Source organism: Gorilla gorilla, chromosome 5 (assembly GCF_029281585.2).
Source record: "Gorilla gorilla gorilla isolate KB3781 chromosome 5, NHGRI_mGorGor1-v2.1_pri, whole genome shotgun sequence".
In the NCBI taxonomy this organism is placed as follows: domain Eukaryota; kingdom Metazoa; phylum Chordata; class Mammalia; order Primates; family Hominidae; genus Gorilla; species Gorilla gorilla.
The window spans coordinates 88004709-88023887 of record NC_073229.2 but is presented as its reverse complement, the minus strand read 5'-3'; the positions used below and the strand labels follow the sequence as shown (position 1 = coordinate 88023887).

The 19179-nt window shown below is 34.6% G+C and overlaps 1 protein-coding gene and 1 long non-coding RNA gene across 2 annotated transcripts in view; one reads left to right on the top strand and one right to left on the bottom strand.

Annotated features, from left to right (window-relative positions):
* The window catches only part of LOC115933063 (protein eyes shut homolog), a 300672-nt gene that overhangs the window by 138020 nt on the left and 143473 nt on the right, over positions 1-19179 (bottom strand). Inside the window, exons 2-4 of the mRNA XM_055389787.2 lie at positions 18160-18294; positions 16964-17908; positions 12884-12997 (exon numbers count right to left, since the gene is read on the bottom strand). Coding sequence (XP_055245762.1) covers positions 12884-12997; positions 16964-17711 — 862 coding nt within the window. The 5' untranslated portion in view covers positions 17712-17908; positions 18160-18294. The remainder of the gene's footprint in view (positions 1-12883; positions 12998-16963; positions 17909-18159; positions 18295-19179) is intronic.
* Positions 3170-19179, top strand: part of LOC129534079 (uncharacterized) — a 117355-nt gene continuing 101345 nt past the window's right edge. Inside the window, exons 1-2 of the long non-coding RNA XR_010134276.1 lie at positions 3170-3250; positions 6799-6866. This is a non-coding gene — a long non-coding RNA (uncharacterized lncRNA). The remainder of the gene's footprint in view (positions 3251-6798; positions 6867-19179) is intronic.

Below are 19179 nucleotides of genomic sequence, written 5' to 3'. Positions count from 1 at the left end.
TGCGATGTATAGAACATCTGCCACCAGTGATAGCCAATTCAACATTCTACAAGGGAAGCCAATTGACGCATTCAATATTACAAGGCTAAAGGCAGTTATTACATTTTTTTCACTTTTAAAACAAAGAAAGCAATCATGTAATTTTCAGTTAGTATAAAAATTGAATACACTGAGTCAAAAATAAGCAGGTATCATATTTTCCATGTGGCCATTTGTAGCAAATCATACATTTAATTTTTAAGAAATGATATATTTTTCAATCTTTTTTCTGTGTGTTAATAAAACATGGAGAGAAAGCTGTGATTCTTTTCGTTCTACACATGGCCATAAGAATGTCAGTACTCAAATATAACTCTGTGATTTCAGACTAAAAAATTGTGTCATACCTATTTTCAAATGTCTGTCAGAAGAGAATGATAATACTTTGAACTTCTTTTAAGATTAAGAACATCCCCACATCTCATATTCTCCTGATTATCAAACATTTATTCAATACCTTATATGTGCTGTAAAATAGGGCTGTAAATTTGAATCGATCACAGGCTTTGCTGTCAAGAACTTTGCAAATCAGTAGGAGGAGTAAAGGAAGTGGATTTTTGCAGAAGTGAAGGAGAAGAAGAGAGACTTCATTCTAGAGAAGATATAATATATGAATGACAGCAGAGAAAGTATGAATGTATATGGCCTGTTCATGACACAATCACTAAGACTAGTTGATTAGAGCAAACAATTGGTTAAGAAAATATTGAAAAATGCTTATAAAAGTAGATAGACATAAATTACATAAACACCTGAATGCCATAAAAAGGATACTGGATTTGGCTATATTCACAAACTGGTGGACGTAAAATTGAATGAGAAGTTGTTATGCCAAACAATAACAAAAGTAGCAAAAGCTAAAATTAATTATATGCTTACCAAGTATTTCACATGAATTGGTTCATTTAGTCTTAAGAAAAACACATGAAAGATGCTACTCAATTCTCTTTCCCCTTAAATTCACCCTCTTGAGAGTGCTCCATTTACTGGTTTCCTCATTTATATTAGTGAATTTCATTTTTAAACAATTACCAAATTATAGTGAAGCCAGGACCACTTTACAAGAAATTGATCTTTATGCCTAATTATACATAATTGATTTTAGTTAAATATCCCAAATTACTGTTTCTACTTGGAAGAGCCCTGTTTAGAATCACTGAAGAGTTGCTTGTTTCACTGAAAACACAGAAAAGTTCTTAAAATTAAAAAGAAAAAGAGAGAGATAAAGCCACATTGACATTTGCTATTCTGTGTTGGTGGTGTCGCTTTTTTCAGATGAACTCTCTCACTGAAAACTACAAAAATTCTGTATAAAAACACACAGAAATCTGCACAAAGTCCTTTAAGAACGAATAAAACCAGGCAAAAATAGAATGCATGAGTAAACTCAGAAATTTATCCAACGAAATGATCTAATCTGTAGAATAGTGAGAGGACCACAAATGACCTCAGTGACCAGTAGGAGAATTCTTAATCTACCATACGTGTAACTGTAGAAGGAAAGGAAGCAGACATTTTGGCAAATAACTCCTTGGCATATATTTGGCAAATATCAAAAGAGGCTGAATTAAAGTTCTGGTAGAATTTTTAAAATAAATTGACAAGTGGATTCTAAGATTTATATGTATATGCAAAGGATCTAGAATTGTCAGAACAATCTTAATAAAGACTAAGAAACTGGAAGATTTGTTTTATAGAACCTCAAATTTGATATAAATATACACTAACCAAGAAACACTAGCATCAACTAAGGCAATAAAAATAGACCAATAGAATAGAACAGAGATTACAGAACTAGACATACACACATATATGTTTAATTTATTTATGATAAGATCTCAAGCAAATCTATGGGTAAAAGGAAGTTGCCACATGGTGCTGAACTGTATTTCCCTATATTAAAAATTAAACCAACCTTCTATGAAATGCGAAAATTAACTGAGTGGATTATAAACCTAAACAGAGGACTAAAACTGTAAGTCTTCTAGAAGAACGCATTGGATAAATTCTTTGGGATTTTGGAACATGCAAATGTTTCATAAAGAAGGCACAAAACATACAAAATGTGTTTTAAAATGATAAATTTATTTTATTAACATTGAAAACTTTTGCTCATCAAAGTACATGGAAAAAAATTTTAAAGTATGCTGGGTGTGGTGGCTCACCCATGTAATCCCAGCACTTGGGGAGGCCAAGGCAGGTGGATCAGGAGGTCAGGAGATGGAGACCATTCTGGCCAACATGGTGAAATCCTGTCTCTACTAAAAATACAAAAAAAAAAAAAAAAAATTAGCTGTGCATGGTGGCACGTGCCTGTAGTCCCAGCTACTTGGGAGGCTGAGGCAGGAGAATCGCTTGAACCCAGGAGGCACAGGTTGCAGTGAGCTGAGATCGCACCACTGCACTCCAGCCTGGTGACAGAGCAAAACTCCATCTCAAATAAGTAAAATTAATTAATTAATTAATTAAAAGGCAAGTCAGAGACAGAGAAAAATATTTGTATTATATGCATACATGACAAGTGACCTCTATCCAGGACATATACAGTTTTTCTACATATCACTAATAAAAAGACAACTTAAAAATGGCAGAGTGAGTGAGCCATATTGGCTTTCAATGACTACAGGATATTACGGGCCTTATATAAATATACACAGATACTACCATATTATTAAATATTTCATTGACATTTTCATGAATAAACCAGGGAAGCAACATATTATATTGATTTTAGATCAAATCACTGGAGTCAAATAATTCCAAATTATACTTATATTTCTGCCATTTCCTCAAATGGTAAAATAGAGATGAGATTATCTATTTTATTTACTACTTTATGGACTTCCTGATAAGAAGAAATGTGCATATTAAATAGTAGTTAAAAATAACCAAAGGACATTAAATTAGTATACCAAAGGGATAGCTGAACCCCCATATTTATTATAGCACTATTCATAATAGTCAATATATGGAATCAACCTAGATGTCCATCAGGAGATGCCTGGATAAAGAAAATGTGGTCTATATACACAATCGTATACTATTCGGTCATAAAAAGAATGGAATCCTGTCATTCCTGGCAACATGGATAAACCTGTAGGATATTATATTAAGCGAAATAGGTCAGGCACAGAAAGATAAATACTGCATGTTCTCACTCATGTGGGAGAACTAAATAAAATTTGAGCTCATGGAAGTAGTGAGTAGAATTGTGAGTATTAGATGCTGGGAAGGGTAGGGAAAAGGAGGATAGGGACAGTTTGGTTACTGGATACAAAATTATAGCTACATAGAAGGAATGGCTTATGGTGTTCTACAACATTGTAAGGTGAATGTGGTTAACCGTAATTTATTATATATTTTCAAAAAGCTAGAAGGGAGTATTCTGAATGTTCACAACACAAAGAAATGATAAATGCTTGAAGTGATGGATAAGTTAATTACTCTGATTTGATCCTTACATATTGTACAGATATATCAAAATATCACTCTGTATCTTATAAATATAATTATTAAGTGTCAACCAAAAAAAGCAAAAGGAAAAAATAAGTATTCTATACATTGAACAACAATAAAAAGACATTCAAATTGGCATATATGTATATCTGTTTAATAATTTTAGCTAAATTTATGCTTTATTGAGCATTCAGCTCTTTTCATTTTATAATCAATTTACACCCTCATTTCTCAATACAAGCAATAAAGTTTCATTAGCATCCTGAGATCTCATAATTATCAATAATTACTATTTATTAAGTATAGTATACACTACCTTGTTGGTAGACACAAACTATTTTGAGACAATTTTTTGTTTGTTGTTTGTTTTGTTTGTTTTGTTTTGAGACGGAGTCTCGCTCTGTCGCCCAGGCTGAAGTGCAGTGGCGCGATCTCGGCTCACTGCAAGCTCCGCCTCCCGGGTTCACGCCATTCTCCTGCCTCAGCCTCCTGAGTAGCTGGGACTACAGGTGCCCGCCACCACGCTCGGCTAATTTTTTGTATTTTTTTTTTTTAGGAGAGATGGGATTTCACTGTGTTAGCCAGGATGGTCTCGATCTCCTGACCTCATGATCCATCCGCCTCGGCCTCCCAAACTGCTGGGATTACAGGCGTGAGCCACTGCGCCCAGTCCAATTTTGAGACAATTTATAGTAGGGTGGAGAACACTTGGAAATAATGTTTTGCCAATAAATCTATGGAGGATTCATCACAATGGAAGAAATTAATTGGAAGATTCAGAGGAAGACTCAGTTCTTTATCTGGATGGAATACGGTAGCAAAGGAAATTGTTCATGTTAGTAATTGATACAGAGCCTTTGCTTTTAAATGTTGTGTTATTGTGGATTATGCTGTGTTTGGAAATAACAGTCACCATCAATGCTAGTAATTATCATAGTGACTAGAGAAACAAGAAGAAAAAATGCTACAAAATAAAGTTTGACAATGTAAAACTAATAGCAACCTAGAATAAGCTTATATAAACACCTGCCTATTCAATGCCTTAAAAATTATTTACATTATTAAATGTGTTAAACATTTTCCATAAATTATCATTCCAAATTTTATAAATACTAAGCTTTAACATTGACTGTACATGTGTGCTTATCAGCTCATGTGACTCCATTATTTTTTAAAATTCCACTTATGAGAGCAAGGACTAGTTCAATTCTCTACATGGCAGGGGGTTAGAGATAGGGTTAAATTGACAGAGATTAATTTTCCAAACTCTATCAGAATTGAGTCTCAAAATAGGATTAAAGTTCAATTATTAAAAATGAAGAAAGTTATATCTGATTTAGCTCCTGCCTGCTTTTCTTTCCATGAGCAAAATTCTATTCTTCACAAATTCTACCCACTGGTGAGGATTACTCAAATGGAGAAATATGTACTTTACATTGGAAAATATTCTGTCTACCCTCTGATCTAAACTGCTAACTAAATGTCTTACACTATTCTCTACTAGTCAGATTGGATCTCTTGTTATCTGTCCAAAATGGTAGCTGAAGTTACCATCATTGAATGCCATTGCAAAACCTTTTTAACATCACTCATCTTGGATTCAAACATCCCAGCATCCTTACAAATAAACTTTCCTATCTTGAAACTAAATGTTTATGGTAGCTTTAATTTAGTGAAACTAAAAACAGTTTATTTTCTGACAATCACCTGTTTCTACATCAAATTCACACTTGAAAATGTGTCATTAACTAATAATGTATAGCACAATAATTTTAACATTTCCTGGCATTAATCAAAAATACACATTTAAAAATTTAGCAATAAATCTTATAGTTATAAAATTTGAATAAATCACTTTCTAATGGATGCATAAATCTTACATAACATTTCAAATTTGGGATTACAATTAAGAATACATTTTCATGTGGTTTTATATTATATTTTAATTCTTAATTTTACTTTTATAATGTTTGAAATTGAAGTTTGACTTTATGGCTAATGATTCTCATTTATACTCTATTTCACAATATGTGAGATATCTGAAAAATCAAGAATTTGTTTTTCTAAGGGCTCCTAAGTTTTGAAATATGATTGGCATGCTCTACACCATATTTATTTGCAGCCTTAATGTAAATTTGCATTAAATGTGAGTTATTAAACTGCTTTAGGTATGACAATTATAATATTCCAAATGATATGAATTCCAAAATTCTGTTTGGAAGGAAATTCAAGAGCAATGAGAACTTGACATAATGGCTAATTTTATAATAATCACTGGTTGATATGGCATTAGGAATATTAATTTTCTATGGCTTTACTATGGCTCATTAGAACATAATATTGATTATGAATCCAGACTCATATTTCAAATAATATATATTAATATGCACAGTTGATCATGGTAGAAAAATGTACATATATTGGTTTCTGAAGAGTTTTGAAGAAACCAATAATAAAATATTAGAAAATAGGTATCAAATAAAGAGATAGATGGTGTATTAGTTCATTTTCATGCTGCTGATTAAGACATACCTGAGAATGGGCAATTTGCAAAAGAAAGAGGTTTAATGGACCTACAGTTCCACGTGGCTGGGGAAGCCTCACAATCCTGGTGGAAGGCAAGGAGGAGCAAGTCACATCTTACATGGATGGCAGCAAGCAAAGACGGAGAGCTTGTGCAGAGGAACTCTTTTTTTTAAAACCATCGGCTCTCGTGAGACTTATTCACTATCATGAGAACAGCATGGGAAAGATGTGCCCCCATGACTCAATTACTTCCTACCGGCTCCCTCCCACAACACGTGGGAATTCAAGATGAGATTTGGGTGGTGACACAGTCAAGCCATATCCGATGGATAGATATAGACATATTTTATACATCTTTTAAATGTGATGCTTCCTGTACACATTTGGCACAAGCTGTACACCTCAAAATATTTCAAAAAAAAACCCCTATTATAGTTACCAAACCTTTATAGGGTAATCATTCTAGTTTGCTCAAGATAGCACCAGTTTATGCTCATGGGGTAGAAGACAGAATATTGCTGAAGTATCTCAGTTCTCTCCAAATATTAAAATGCCATTTGTCCTGGATGTTTTAACCAAGTACTATTATTTATGGTTGCACTAAAACAAATAGGGATGAGTTTGATAAATCACCACTTGGTATTTTATATTCTGCCATCATCTTTTCCAGAAGTGTGAGATATAGAGTTATACATAAGCAGAAAATTATTTTTAACATGAGGATAATACGGTAATATAACCAGTGATAACACACCTCTCTTTTTCAATGCTTTCCAGATGCAGATTTTATTGTATCAATCATTCAAAGACAGCTTGTTGGATTTTGAAGACCCAAGCAGACAAAAGTAGGTAATTCCTCCTTATTTCAGTTGGTATGCCGAGAAGCTACTAATAATGCTACTCTTCCAGCACAATGTTTCCAGGCTGCCAGTGAGCTTGGTCAGTAGGAACGACAGGAAATTATGAGTTATGTCTATGTTATATATGAGAGGAAAATTGAGGCTACTAGTTTTGTCATAGGGTTTATAGATATTTGTCTGTATGTTCTTGCTATAGAGGTTTGGTCAATTATTATGTGGTACAAAACAGTGGTCAGTAAACTATAGCTGTGAGCTGAATAAGGCCTTCCACCTATTTTTGTAAACAAAGTTTTATTGATATAGTGAAATCCACACATTTATGTTTGTCTATGGCTGCTTTCATGCTGCAATAGCAGAGTTGAATCATTGTGATAGAGACCATATGGATCAAGAAGTCTAAAATATTTACTATCTAACTCTTTACAGAAAAAATTGCCAGCCCTTGGTATAAATCTACAACTATTTACATATTTTACTATGCAGTGATGAACATCTCTTATTCTACAATAAATACTTACTTTTTAATAAAACTAAGTTTCAAATTTGTTTCCCTAGAAAATCAATGATGAATATGTAGTTGCCCCTAAACTGTGCCACTATTAATGATCCACTGTAGGATATTAGTGACATTACTGACTGTATACAAACCAGAATGCATACATTAGTTGAGCAATCATCAGCATCTACTTTTAAAAATGTTAGTAAATATTTTAGAAGACTGTCTTCTGATGATGAGCTAGGTGCATAAGCAGAAGGTCTTCTTACATATCACTCTGTGAAGCACGTCTTTTCATTTAGATCAAATGACTGTCCCAAAATTATTTTTCTCATTTTTTATTGCAAGTTCCTCTGTGCATACAAAAAGTAAAGTGATAATTGTCAAAGTGTCAGCTCAGCTAGTAGACAACTTCACTTACAGTTAAAAAATGCCAGCTTGGGCTGTGTGTGGTGGCTCACTCCTGTAATTCCAGCACTTTGGGAGGCCAAGGCAAGTGGATCGCTGGAGGACAAAAGTTTGGGACCAGCCTGGCCGACATGGCGAAATCCCATCACTACTAAAAATACAAAACTTAGCCGGCTGTGGTGGCATGCACCTATAATTCCAGCTACTTGGGAGCGTAAGACAGGAAAATCACTGGAGCTTCGGAGGTGGAGGTTGCAGTGAGCCGAGATTCACCACTGCACTCCAACCTGGGTGAAACAGTGAGACTCTGCCTCAAAAAAAAAAAAAAAAGTGAGCCATATTAATAAAAGCAGAAACTTCAAATTGATAATCAGTTAATTCCAACAATGGTTTTCTTTTTCCCTCCAATTCATTAAATTAAAATAAAGTTTTGCAAGTTTATTCTATCAAAGGCAAGACATCTGACAATATTGGTAGTGCCATTGGGAATTTGTGAATTCAGCAAACAATATTCAAAAATAAAGTTATTGGTTCCTGTGGTGAAATTTTAAATACACATTTTGTTAAGTATGTGGCATAATACATTGTTTTGATCAAATATAGAAATATGTGGAGCAGAAAATATAGGAAATGTATTGTGGTTCACACATAGTTCATATTTTGTTTCAAATCAGTCATGATATTCACACAACTAAAATAAAAACTGTAGTTGCAAAATTCACAAATAATTTTAAATACTTATAGAGTAATGGAACTAATTTGTTGTGACAAAACTATTATTGAAAAAATTGTAACATGGCATAATGTGCTTTTTTTCTTGCTTCTTTTCATAACATTCAAAGTTTAGAAATGTTTAAGTCTCTAAAGAATGGCTTTGAAAATGAATCTAAGGGTGCAGGGAAGCTTTGACATTTTGGTAACAGAATGCTCTAGCTGCATCTTGCTCAAAATCAGTTTCAAAAATTTGATTAAACAGCTAAAAAAATTTAAGTACCAAAGAAATCAGTTTTTGAACATTACAGTAAGTTGCATTTTTTAGATAAAGCATTGAAGTTTATTCCTCCATGATTCAAGAAAGACACTTAGCAAATTTAATAAGATTTCAAAAGTATATAAGATTTTAAATATTATAACAGTGCTTTGGAATAGCTGGGCTTGTGGGAAGCATTTGAGGGGGCTCCTAAATTTCAAGGATAAACTTACATACTAGAGCATAATGGAAATAAATTGAGAGAGTCAACAACTTCGCAGTATCTAAATTTAGCCAAACGTTCTAAAGAATAATAAATAGAAATCATTTACTTCATGAATATCTTGGAAAATGTTATCTAACAGACTGATTTTGAATAAGTAAAATATAGAACTCCTATAAAAATATTTTATCCTTGAAGAGGTCCTTCACATCCCTTGTAAGTTCTTTCCTAGGTATCTTATTCTCTTTGTAGCAATTGTGAATGGGAGTTCACTCATGATTTGGCTCTCTGTTTGTCTGTTATTGGTATATAGGAATGCTTGTGATTTTTGCACAATGATTTTGTATCCTGAGACTTTGCTGAAGTTCCTTATCAGCTTAAGGAGATTTTGGGCTGAGACAATGGGGTTTTCGAGATATACAATCATGTCATCTGCAAAAAGAGACAATTTGACTTCCTCTCTTCCTATTTGAAAACCTTTATTTCCTTCTCTTGCCTGATTGCCCTGGCCAGAACTTCCAACACTATGTTGAATAGGAGTGGTGAGAGAGGACATCCTTGTCTTCTGCCAGTTTTCAAAGGGAATGCTTCCAGTTTTTGCCCATTCAGTATGATACCGGCTGTGGGTTTGTCATAAATAGCTCTTATTATGTTGAGATACGTTCCATCGATACCTAGTTTATTGAGAGTTTTTAGCATGAAAGGCTGTTGAATTTTGTGGAAGGCCTTTTCTGCATCTATTGAGATAATCGTGTGCTTTTTGTCGTTGGTTCTGTTTATGCAATGGATGACATTTGTTGATTTGCGTATGTTGAACTGGCATTGCATCTCAGGTATGAAGCCGACTTGATTGTGGTAGACAAGCTTTCCGATGTGTTGCTGGATTCGGTTTGCCAGTATTTTACTGAGGATTTTTGCATCAATGTTCATCAGGGATATTGACCTAAAATTCTCTTTTTTTGTTTTGTCTCTGCCAGGCTTTGGTATCAGGATGATGGTGGCCTCATAAAATGAGTTAGGGAGGATTCCCTCTTTTTCTATTCATCGGAATAGTTTCAGAAGGAATGGTACCAGCTCATTTTTGTACTTATGGTAGAATTCGGCTGTGAATCCATCTGGACCTGGACTTTTTTTGGCTGGTAGGCTATTAATTATTGCCTCAATTTCAGAACCTGTTACTGGTCTATTCAGAGATTCAAATTCTTCCTGGTTTAGTCTTGGGAGGGTGTATGTGTCAAGGAATTTATCCATTTCTTCTAGATTTTCTAGTTTATTTGCATAGAGGTGTTTATACTATTCTCTGATGGTAGTTTGTATTTCTGTGAGATCGGTGGTGATACCCCCTTTATCATTTTTTATTGCATCTATTTAATTCTTCTCTCTTTTCTTCTTTAGTAGTCTGGCTAGTGGTACATCTATTTTGTTGATCTTTTCAAAAAACCAGCTCCTGGATTCATTGATTTTTTCAAAGTTTTTTATGTCTCTATCTCCTTCAGTTCTGCTCTGATCTTAGTTATTTCTTGTCTTCTGCTAGCTTTTGAATGTGTTTGCTCTTGCTTCTCTAGTTCTTTTAATTGTGATGTTAGGATGCCGATTTTAGATCTCTCCTCCTTTCTCTTGTGGGCATTTAGGGCTATAAATTTCCCTCTACACACTGCTTTCAATGTGTCCCAGAGATTCTGGTACGTTGTGTCTTTGTTCTCATTGGTTTCAAAAAACATCTTTGTTTCTGCCTTCATTTTGTGAAGGACATCTTCAAGGAAAACTACAAACCACTGCTCAAGGAAATAAGAGAGGACACAAACAAATGGAAAAACATTCCACGTTCATGGATAGGAAGAATCAATATCTTGAAAATGGCCTTACTGCCCAAAGTAATTTATAGATTAAATGTTATCCCCATCAAGCTACCACTGACTTTCTTCACAGAATTGGAAAAATCTACTATAAACTTCATATGGAACCAAAAAAGAGCCCACATAGCCAAGACAATCCTGGGCAAGAAGAACAAAGCTGGAGGTATCATGCTACCTAACTTCAAATTTTACTACAAGGCTACAGTAACCAAAACAGCATGGTACTGGTACCAAAACAGATATATAGACCATTCTTGGAGACCTCAGAAATAACACCATATATCTACCACCATCTGATCTTCAACAAACCTGACACACACAAGCAACGGGGAAAAGATTCCCTATTTAAGAAATGGTGTTGGGAAAACTAGCTAGCCATATGCTGAAAACTAAAACTGGACCCCTTCCTTACTCCTTATACAAAAATCAACTCAAGATGGATCAAAGACTTAAACATAAGACCTGGAATCATAAAAATCTTAGAAGAAAACCTGGGGAATACCATTCAGGACATAGGCATGGGCAAAGACTTCATGTCTGAAACACCAAAAGCAATGGCAACAAAAGCCAAAATTGACAAATGGGATCTAACTAAAATAAAGAGCTTCCACACAGCAAAAGAAATTGTCATCAGAGTGAACAGGCAACCTACAGAATGGGATAAAAATTTTGCAATCTATCCATCTGACAAAGGGTTAATATCCAGAATCTACAAAGAACTTACAAATTTACAAGAAGAAAGCAAGCAACCCCATCAAAAAATGGGCAAAGGATATGAACAGACACTTCGCAAAAGAATACCTTTATGCAGCCAACAGATATGTGAAAAAATGCTCATCATCACTGGTCATTAGAGAAATGCAAATCAAAGCCACAATGAGATACCATCTTATGCCATTTAGAATGGTGATCATTAAAAAGTCAGGAAACAACAGATGCTAGAGAGGTTGTGGAAAAATAGGAATGCTTTTACACTGTTGGTGGGAGTGTAAATTAGTTCAACCATTGTGGAAGGCAGTGTGGTGATTCCTCAAGGATCTAGAACTAGAAATACCATTTGACCCAGCAATCCCATTGCTGGGCATACACCCAAAGGATTATAATCATTCTATGATAAAGACACATGCACACATATGTTTACTGCAGCACAATTCACAATAGCAAAGACTTGGAACTAACCCAAATGTCCATCAATGATAGACTGGATAAAGAAAATGTGGCACATATACACCATGGAATGCTATGCAGCCATAAAAAAGAAAAGGATGATTTCATGTCCTTTGTAGGGACATGGATGAAGCTAGAAACCATCATTCTCAGCAAACTATCGCAAGATCAGTAAACCAAACGCTGGAAGTTCTCAGTCATAAACGGGGGTTGAACAATGAGAACACATGGACACAGGGAGGGGAACATGACACATTGGGGCCTGTTGGGGGTTGGCGGCTAGGGGAGGGATAGCATTAGGAGAAATACCTAATATAGGTGACGGGTTGATGGGTGAGCAAACCACCATGGCACATGGCATACCTATGTAACAAAATTGCCCATCCTTCACATGTAACCCAGAACTTAAAGTGTAACTTAAAAATATATATTTATCTGCATATTTTATATCAAAAAAAGATGTAATAATATCTTCCTTTAGCAGACTTTTTTTAAAGAAATTAACAGAAACCTCAACATGTGTTCAGTGAAATGTCCATAATTTAAAATTTAATGGTTAAGAAGTGTCAAATAAACACATGAACAATTTCAAATTCATTGGTCATAAATGCAAGTCTGAAGAAAGATGTAAGTAATTTTACGGTGAAAAGCATGTGAACTGTTGTTCAGACTCTTCTTATGCTATAAAACATTTAGCAGTAGTATGATTTAATTGTATTAACCAAATTGATTTATTAAACTTTACCATAAAAGAGTTCAGTATATATAACTTCTAAAATTGTATTTTTCAATAAAAAAGGAAATATTTCACATTTAATTTGAAATACATAGATAAAATTAAAGTTACTTGTGTATATGGATGTATATATATGCATTTTTTACCTGCAAATTGCTCATCACATTCACAAATGAAACTATTTGAAGTAATATTGCTGCAGTTTCCATGGAAACAGACATGTGGTTGACATTGGCCAATTATTTCTGAGCAATTCTTTCCTATAACAATGAAAAAAAGTTTTTTTTACATTGGATATCAGTATTATAACCGTCAGTTTTCCCTCAATTCTTTAATAATGAAAATATCAAATTCTGACAAATGTAATTTCAGTTATGAAACCATGTTATACGATGATGCATTTAAATTGAAATAAAAAATAATTTTGATACTTTACATAAGTTTTTCATCTTCTGACCCCAGACTATAATATCCAAATATTTTTCTGGCTTGTAGTATTTGAGCTTTATTTAATTTACATAATATTTTAAAATTTTAATTGTATTTTCATGACAGATAATATTCATACATTTACGTACCAGTTTTTCAACATACATTGATAGTATTGCAGTGATAATTTACAAAATGACACATTCAAATGTGTACTGTTTCTCAGACTTACCCCCTAGCCAAGAGAACAATTCAAAAGCAGAAATGGCTGCCTGGATTCTCAGAATATGTGCACAAACTTCCAAATTCAACACTTCTTTGCACTTACTGGCATATCAAATTTTCCAAATCTCACTTACACATACTACTGTGGCCCGACTATATCAGATACACACACACACACACACACACACACACACACACAGCCTTCCATAACATACTCATTCTATGCATATTTAATCATCTTATAATACCTTAGTAGAGGAATGTGCCTTGAAAATCCCAGGGCATAGCAAGTGGACAAATGTTGTCACAAACCAACTGCATGTAATTTGGCAATATGTTTTTTCCCCAGTTTAATTAAGCTCTTAATTTAATTTATGAGCAGTTTTTGCCATTATCATTGATGTCTTTCAAATTCCTTATATACTGACATCCCTGCCTCACTAATGCAGAATTTTTTTCTTCATTTGCCTCCAAGCAACCCTAAATGTAATGAAAATATAAATAATGAAAATATAAATAAAAATAATTGTGTTTCAAAAGGTTTTCCAAACATAAAAACTAAATTAACAGTATAATGCTCAATAGGCCACACCCTAATTAAAACTTAGTGAGTTTTATGAGCTAAATTGTGCCCACCCACCCCCACCAAATTCATATGTTGAAGTCCTAACCCTCAGCATCACAGAGTATCTATATTTGGAGATAATATCTTTAGAGAAGTACGCAATTAAGGTTAAATAAGGTCAGTAGCGTGCGTCCTAATCCAATGTGACTGGTGTGCTTTCAAGAGGAGAACATTTACACACAGATACATGCAGAGAAATGACAATATAAAGACACAGGGAGAAGACAGCAGTCTATGGACCAAGCAAATAGAACTCAGAAGAAACCATATCTGCCAATCTTTGACTTTTGGCATCTAAAACTGTGAGAAAATAAGTTTCTGTTTAAGCCATCCAGTCTATGGTACTTTGTTATGACAGCTCTAGCAAACTAATGCAGTAAGCATTCTCAACTGTTTTGACAATTCTACATATTTCATTATCTTCTTTGATTTTTAAAATTGAAGTAATTATTTATAATTAAAGTGGCAAATGGAGTATTCTTAAGGTTATAAAAATAGGTAAGCATTATTTAGGTATTTTATAGTGCTCAAAGCTTAATGATTTAAAGCACCTATGGCTGTAAGAGAAAGAGAAAGAAGGAGAGAGAGAGAAAGAAAGAAGAAAGAAAGAAACAAACAAAGAGAAAGACAGAAAGAGAGAAAGGAAGGAAGGAAGCAGAGAAGGAAAGAAGGAAGGAAGGAAGGAAATTGAGTAGGAAGCAAACCATTCTATGCAGTTATAATAAAACCACTAAAATAATATCCCATAAACTATGAATGCATAGACGCAAATTAATATTCTGACACATGGTAGAAATTTTCTGGCCAAATGTTCTTTAAAACTCTGGACAGGTGAAAATGGATGCTTTAAAGACTGTCTATTAAATTGCTTTATCATTCACTCCAAATCAGCAATTTGAGTGTTTTCACATTTTCTCTAGTCTACCTTAACTTTAATCACCTGATATACCCCAGCGGAAAGAAGACGTATAACTTGCACCTTCTATCACCAATGCCAACACAGTCAAATGAGAATTTGATCCACGTTATAGAGACAATATATTCAGTGGCTATTATTGGTATTAACTTCTATAATGATCTTGGTACTGAGCTATCAAGTTCAAAATGACTATTTGAAAGATTGGATTAGGTGAATTTTACAGCCTACAATGGCTTATTGAGGTCTTCTATTACATCTTTTTATTTTATCTTATTTTATTTTTTGAGACAGTCTCCCTTCATCGCCCAGGCTGGAGTGCAATGGTGCGATCTCAACTCACTACAAACTCTACCTCCTGGTTCAAGGGATTCTTCCGCCTCAGCATCCCGAGTAGCTGGGATTACAGGCACCCGCCATTATGCTCGGCTAATTTTTGTATTTTTGTAGAGACGGGGTTTCACCATGTTGGCCAGGCTGGTCTTGAACTCCTTACCTCAGGTGATCCGCCTGCCTCGGCCTCCCGAAGTGCTGGGATTACAGGCATGAGCCGCCTCCAAGTCGGCTCCCATTACATGTTATCACACAGCCTCTTTAAACTTGGCTCCAATGGAGTCAGCCTCAGGCACAGGGGAGAAGGAATCCCCCTAAAGCCTGCCTAACAAAATTACAGTTAAATCCCTGCAGGTGATCTGCTCTAGATATATCTCTGCTCTAACCTTCCTTCCTCTTTTATGACCAAAATACATACCAATCTGCTGTTTTCCTATACTATTATTATCAGCTGTATCAAATATTTCTCTTTGTTAGATCATCGTGGTCTTATTTCACTTGTAACTCTCCATGCCAGGTCTGTCAAACCCTCAAATAAATTCTTTCACAAGTTTCCAAGCTTTAAATGTTCCCTACATTTTTTCAATCTTTCTCCTCACTTTCCTCCGATGACCCCAGATTCCTCTAGTATATTCTCAAGTAGAGAGAGTTTTATTCCCTTCAAACTTCACGTTAGCCTCAGGCAGCATCATTTACATTTTTTTTAGATTGCCTTTCCTCTGGCTTAATTACTCACCAAACATCTTTTTACAACCTTTTCTGATTATTGCCTCTTATTGAGCTTATTACAACCGTTATTAATTATAACATCTTCTTTCCATTAATTATAACATCTTCTTTCCATCCTTGTCACTATCAGTTATAAATCACCATTTGGATGCCACACCAACATCCATTTAAGACATTGCTCTTGGCTCACAATTATCTGTTCCTCTCCAATTCTGCCAAGCAGCTTCAATCACTTCCCTTCAACCATAGTTCCCTAACTTCCTCTACTGAGATGCATAATTTATTTTCAAGTTATCACCTATCTAAATACCATAATCTTGGGAATTCATTCAGTGACTAAAAGCTTTTATATTATTCTGATAATCTTATATTTTAATGTATGAGACATTAAGAATGAATGTTGGGAAAGATGTAGATATAGATATTTCACTATTAAACATGTTTCTAAGAGCCCTCTTTCAGTTAAGCAAAAAGCTTATTTTGGAGGATCCCTGATAGGATTTGTATATGTCCAGAATCTATATTCAGCCAAATCTAAGGAATCTATTAAATTTTTTATTTATTTTTATTTATTTATTTTATTTTTATTTTTATTTTTTTTGAGACGGAGTCTCGCTCTTTTGCCCAGGCTGGACTGCAGTGGCGCTATCTCGGCTCACTGCAAGCTCCACCTCCCGGGTTCACCCCATTCTCCTGCCTCAGCCTCCCGAGTAGCTGGGACTACAGGCGCCCGCCACCATGCCCGGCTAATTTTTTTTTTTTTGTATTTTTAGTAGAGACGGGGTTTCACCATGTTAGCCAGGATGGTCTCGATCTCCTGACCTCATGATCCGCCCGCCTTGGCCTCCCAAAGTGCTGGGGTTACAGGTGTGAGCCACCACGTTTAAAATGTAGTTTGATTTCTGTTAACAGTTTATAAATGCACTGTTTCTCTATTTTAACAAAATTATATATTTTAAACAATCTTACCTGTAAATGGTGGGTGACAGACACATTCATATGCTTGCTCATCCCAATTTTCTCTTTTATTAATGCAACTGCCATTATTTTTACATGGTTTAAAAGAACATGCATCAAGTTCCTGGCAGTATTTTCCAGAAAATGGAGGCTGGCAATGGCAGCTATATGTCTTGCTCCAAGCTTCACTAAGACATTTACCATGACCAGAGCAAAATTCTGAACTCAGAGATTCCTGGCAGAACTGCTGTTTCACTGTCACATTTAGTCGAAGTCCCAGTGGACAAGGTGATGGACCACTTGCCATAACTGTGATAACATAATGTGTCCCAACACTCAGCCACTTAGAATTAACAGTGTGCATTCCTTTTAGTCTGCAACCAAAAAGTAACTGATCTTCCATTGTGGTATTTTGCACACAGCCAACGAAAGATGTTTCAGAAACATTCATCAAATTTATTTCTGGAAATTGAAGAGATGGTACAGAAGAAATTACAAGGATATCTCCTAATTGAATTTGCAAAGGGCAAATCTGGGGAACAGCTTGATTGCCTGAAGTATCTATTTTAGTGTTTACACCCAAAAACCAGCAATCTCTGTAGAAGGCCAAGCGGATGTTTTCTGTTAGTGTCCAATTTACCACATATGATGAGGGTTGTGGATGCCATTCTTCCACCAATTGCCGTCTACATGTTTTTCCATTTATGAAAGAGCTGTGAAAAAGCATCAGGCTCAGAATGATGATTGATTTATCAGTCATTTTCGGGTAACTGCATTTTACAGTTTATCATAAAGAATTGCTGCAAAATGGTGTTTTAAGTATTACTGGAAATTTCCAAGTAAAGTTGTGGTTAGGGATTCCTGGGAATTGGAATTGACCTTTTTTCTATCCCCAAAGTAGCTTTGATGACAATGTGCTTTGATGGAGAAACAGGAATTCAAATGTTGTAAATATTCCTTTAAACAGAAAAAAACATATATTGTTAGTGAAGTTTTCCCTAAATTAATAATATAGAAAATGCTAGCTCTTTCTGTAGATTCCATAAGAGCCTACACTGCAAAGATAGTGTCACCAGCAGCTGGGGACCTTCTTTGGGAAAGAAGGCCAAGAAAAACATGATCAAGATATGTTGATCTGGTCAAGCTTTATATAGTCACCTGATTCTGAAAAGTTCTGGTTTCATGACATAATTAAGCCAGCAACTTACTGCGGTCTTTTGTGTTTTCTCTTTACACCAAGCTTCAATCTAATCAAAACACAGCACAGCCAAGATTCTTTTACAGATGGTTTCAATTTTCTTGGGAGATAAGCATTCCTCTTCTGATTAGTTTTCAAAAAACACCTTTAAAACATAGAAGAGTAAACACCATTTAAACATATTTTTCATGTAATATTTTATATAAAAATAAGCCTTAAAATAACTGATAGTGATAATCATGTTCCTTTTATGATAATCCAGAGGATGGGAACTCCCATATATATGTAAAATTCTGTTGTGCAAATGACTAACCTAGAATGAGTCTTCTGTAGGAAAGGTGGAAGGTGCCAGATAAAGAGGTAAAAGAAAGTCAAAAAAGCAGTAATGAAAAGATTATAAATATAAGTAAATAAAGTAAAAATAAATATAAGTTAAATGGTAGTAACTGAAAGGAGGGGTCAGCCCATCAATTCTGTTGTTCCAGAGGCCAAGAAAACATAAAGGATTTCTGAGTTTAATATATTGACCTATTTTTTTTTAAAAAGGTAACTACCAATTATTGAAGGTTTTCTCTGTACAAATCACTCTACTACTTGATTAACAAATAAACTGCAATCCTCACAATTAAACTCAAATTTTGAGAGGAAAGGTAAATGACATTAGTGAAAAAAAGTGTTCTTTGGATCTCAGTTATGTTATTCATTTGTTTAATGTCCTTAGGCAACCTGAGATTTAATTCTCTCCACTTTCAAATAGGTACACCAGGGAGAAGTACACCTAATTAACAAGGTAGTATTGAAGATGGAATGGCTATGTAAACATATATGAGTCACTCAATAAATAGCAGCTTTTATCTTTGTTATTGTTCACTTTCATCCAGCAGGTAAGTGGTATATGTTGGATTAAAATTCAGGTTTGTCAGATTCAAAATATCGGCATTTTCTACTGTACCATAAAGTTCAATTAAATGTCGTTAAAATACATTATGTTATGCCATTATATAATTTATTTGTTAATTCATATCAAATC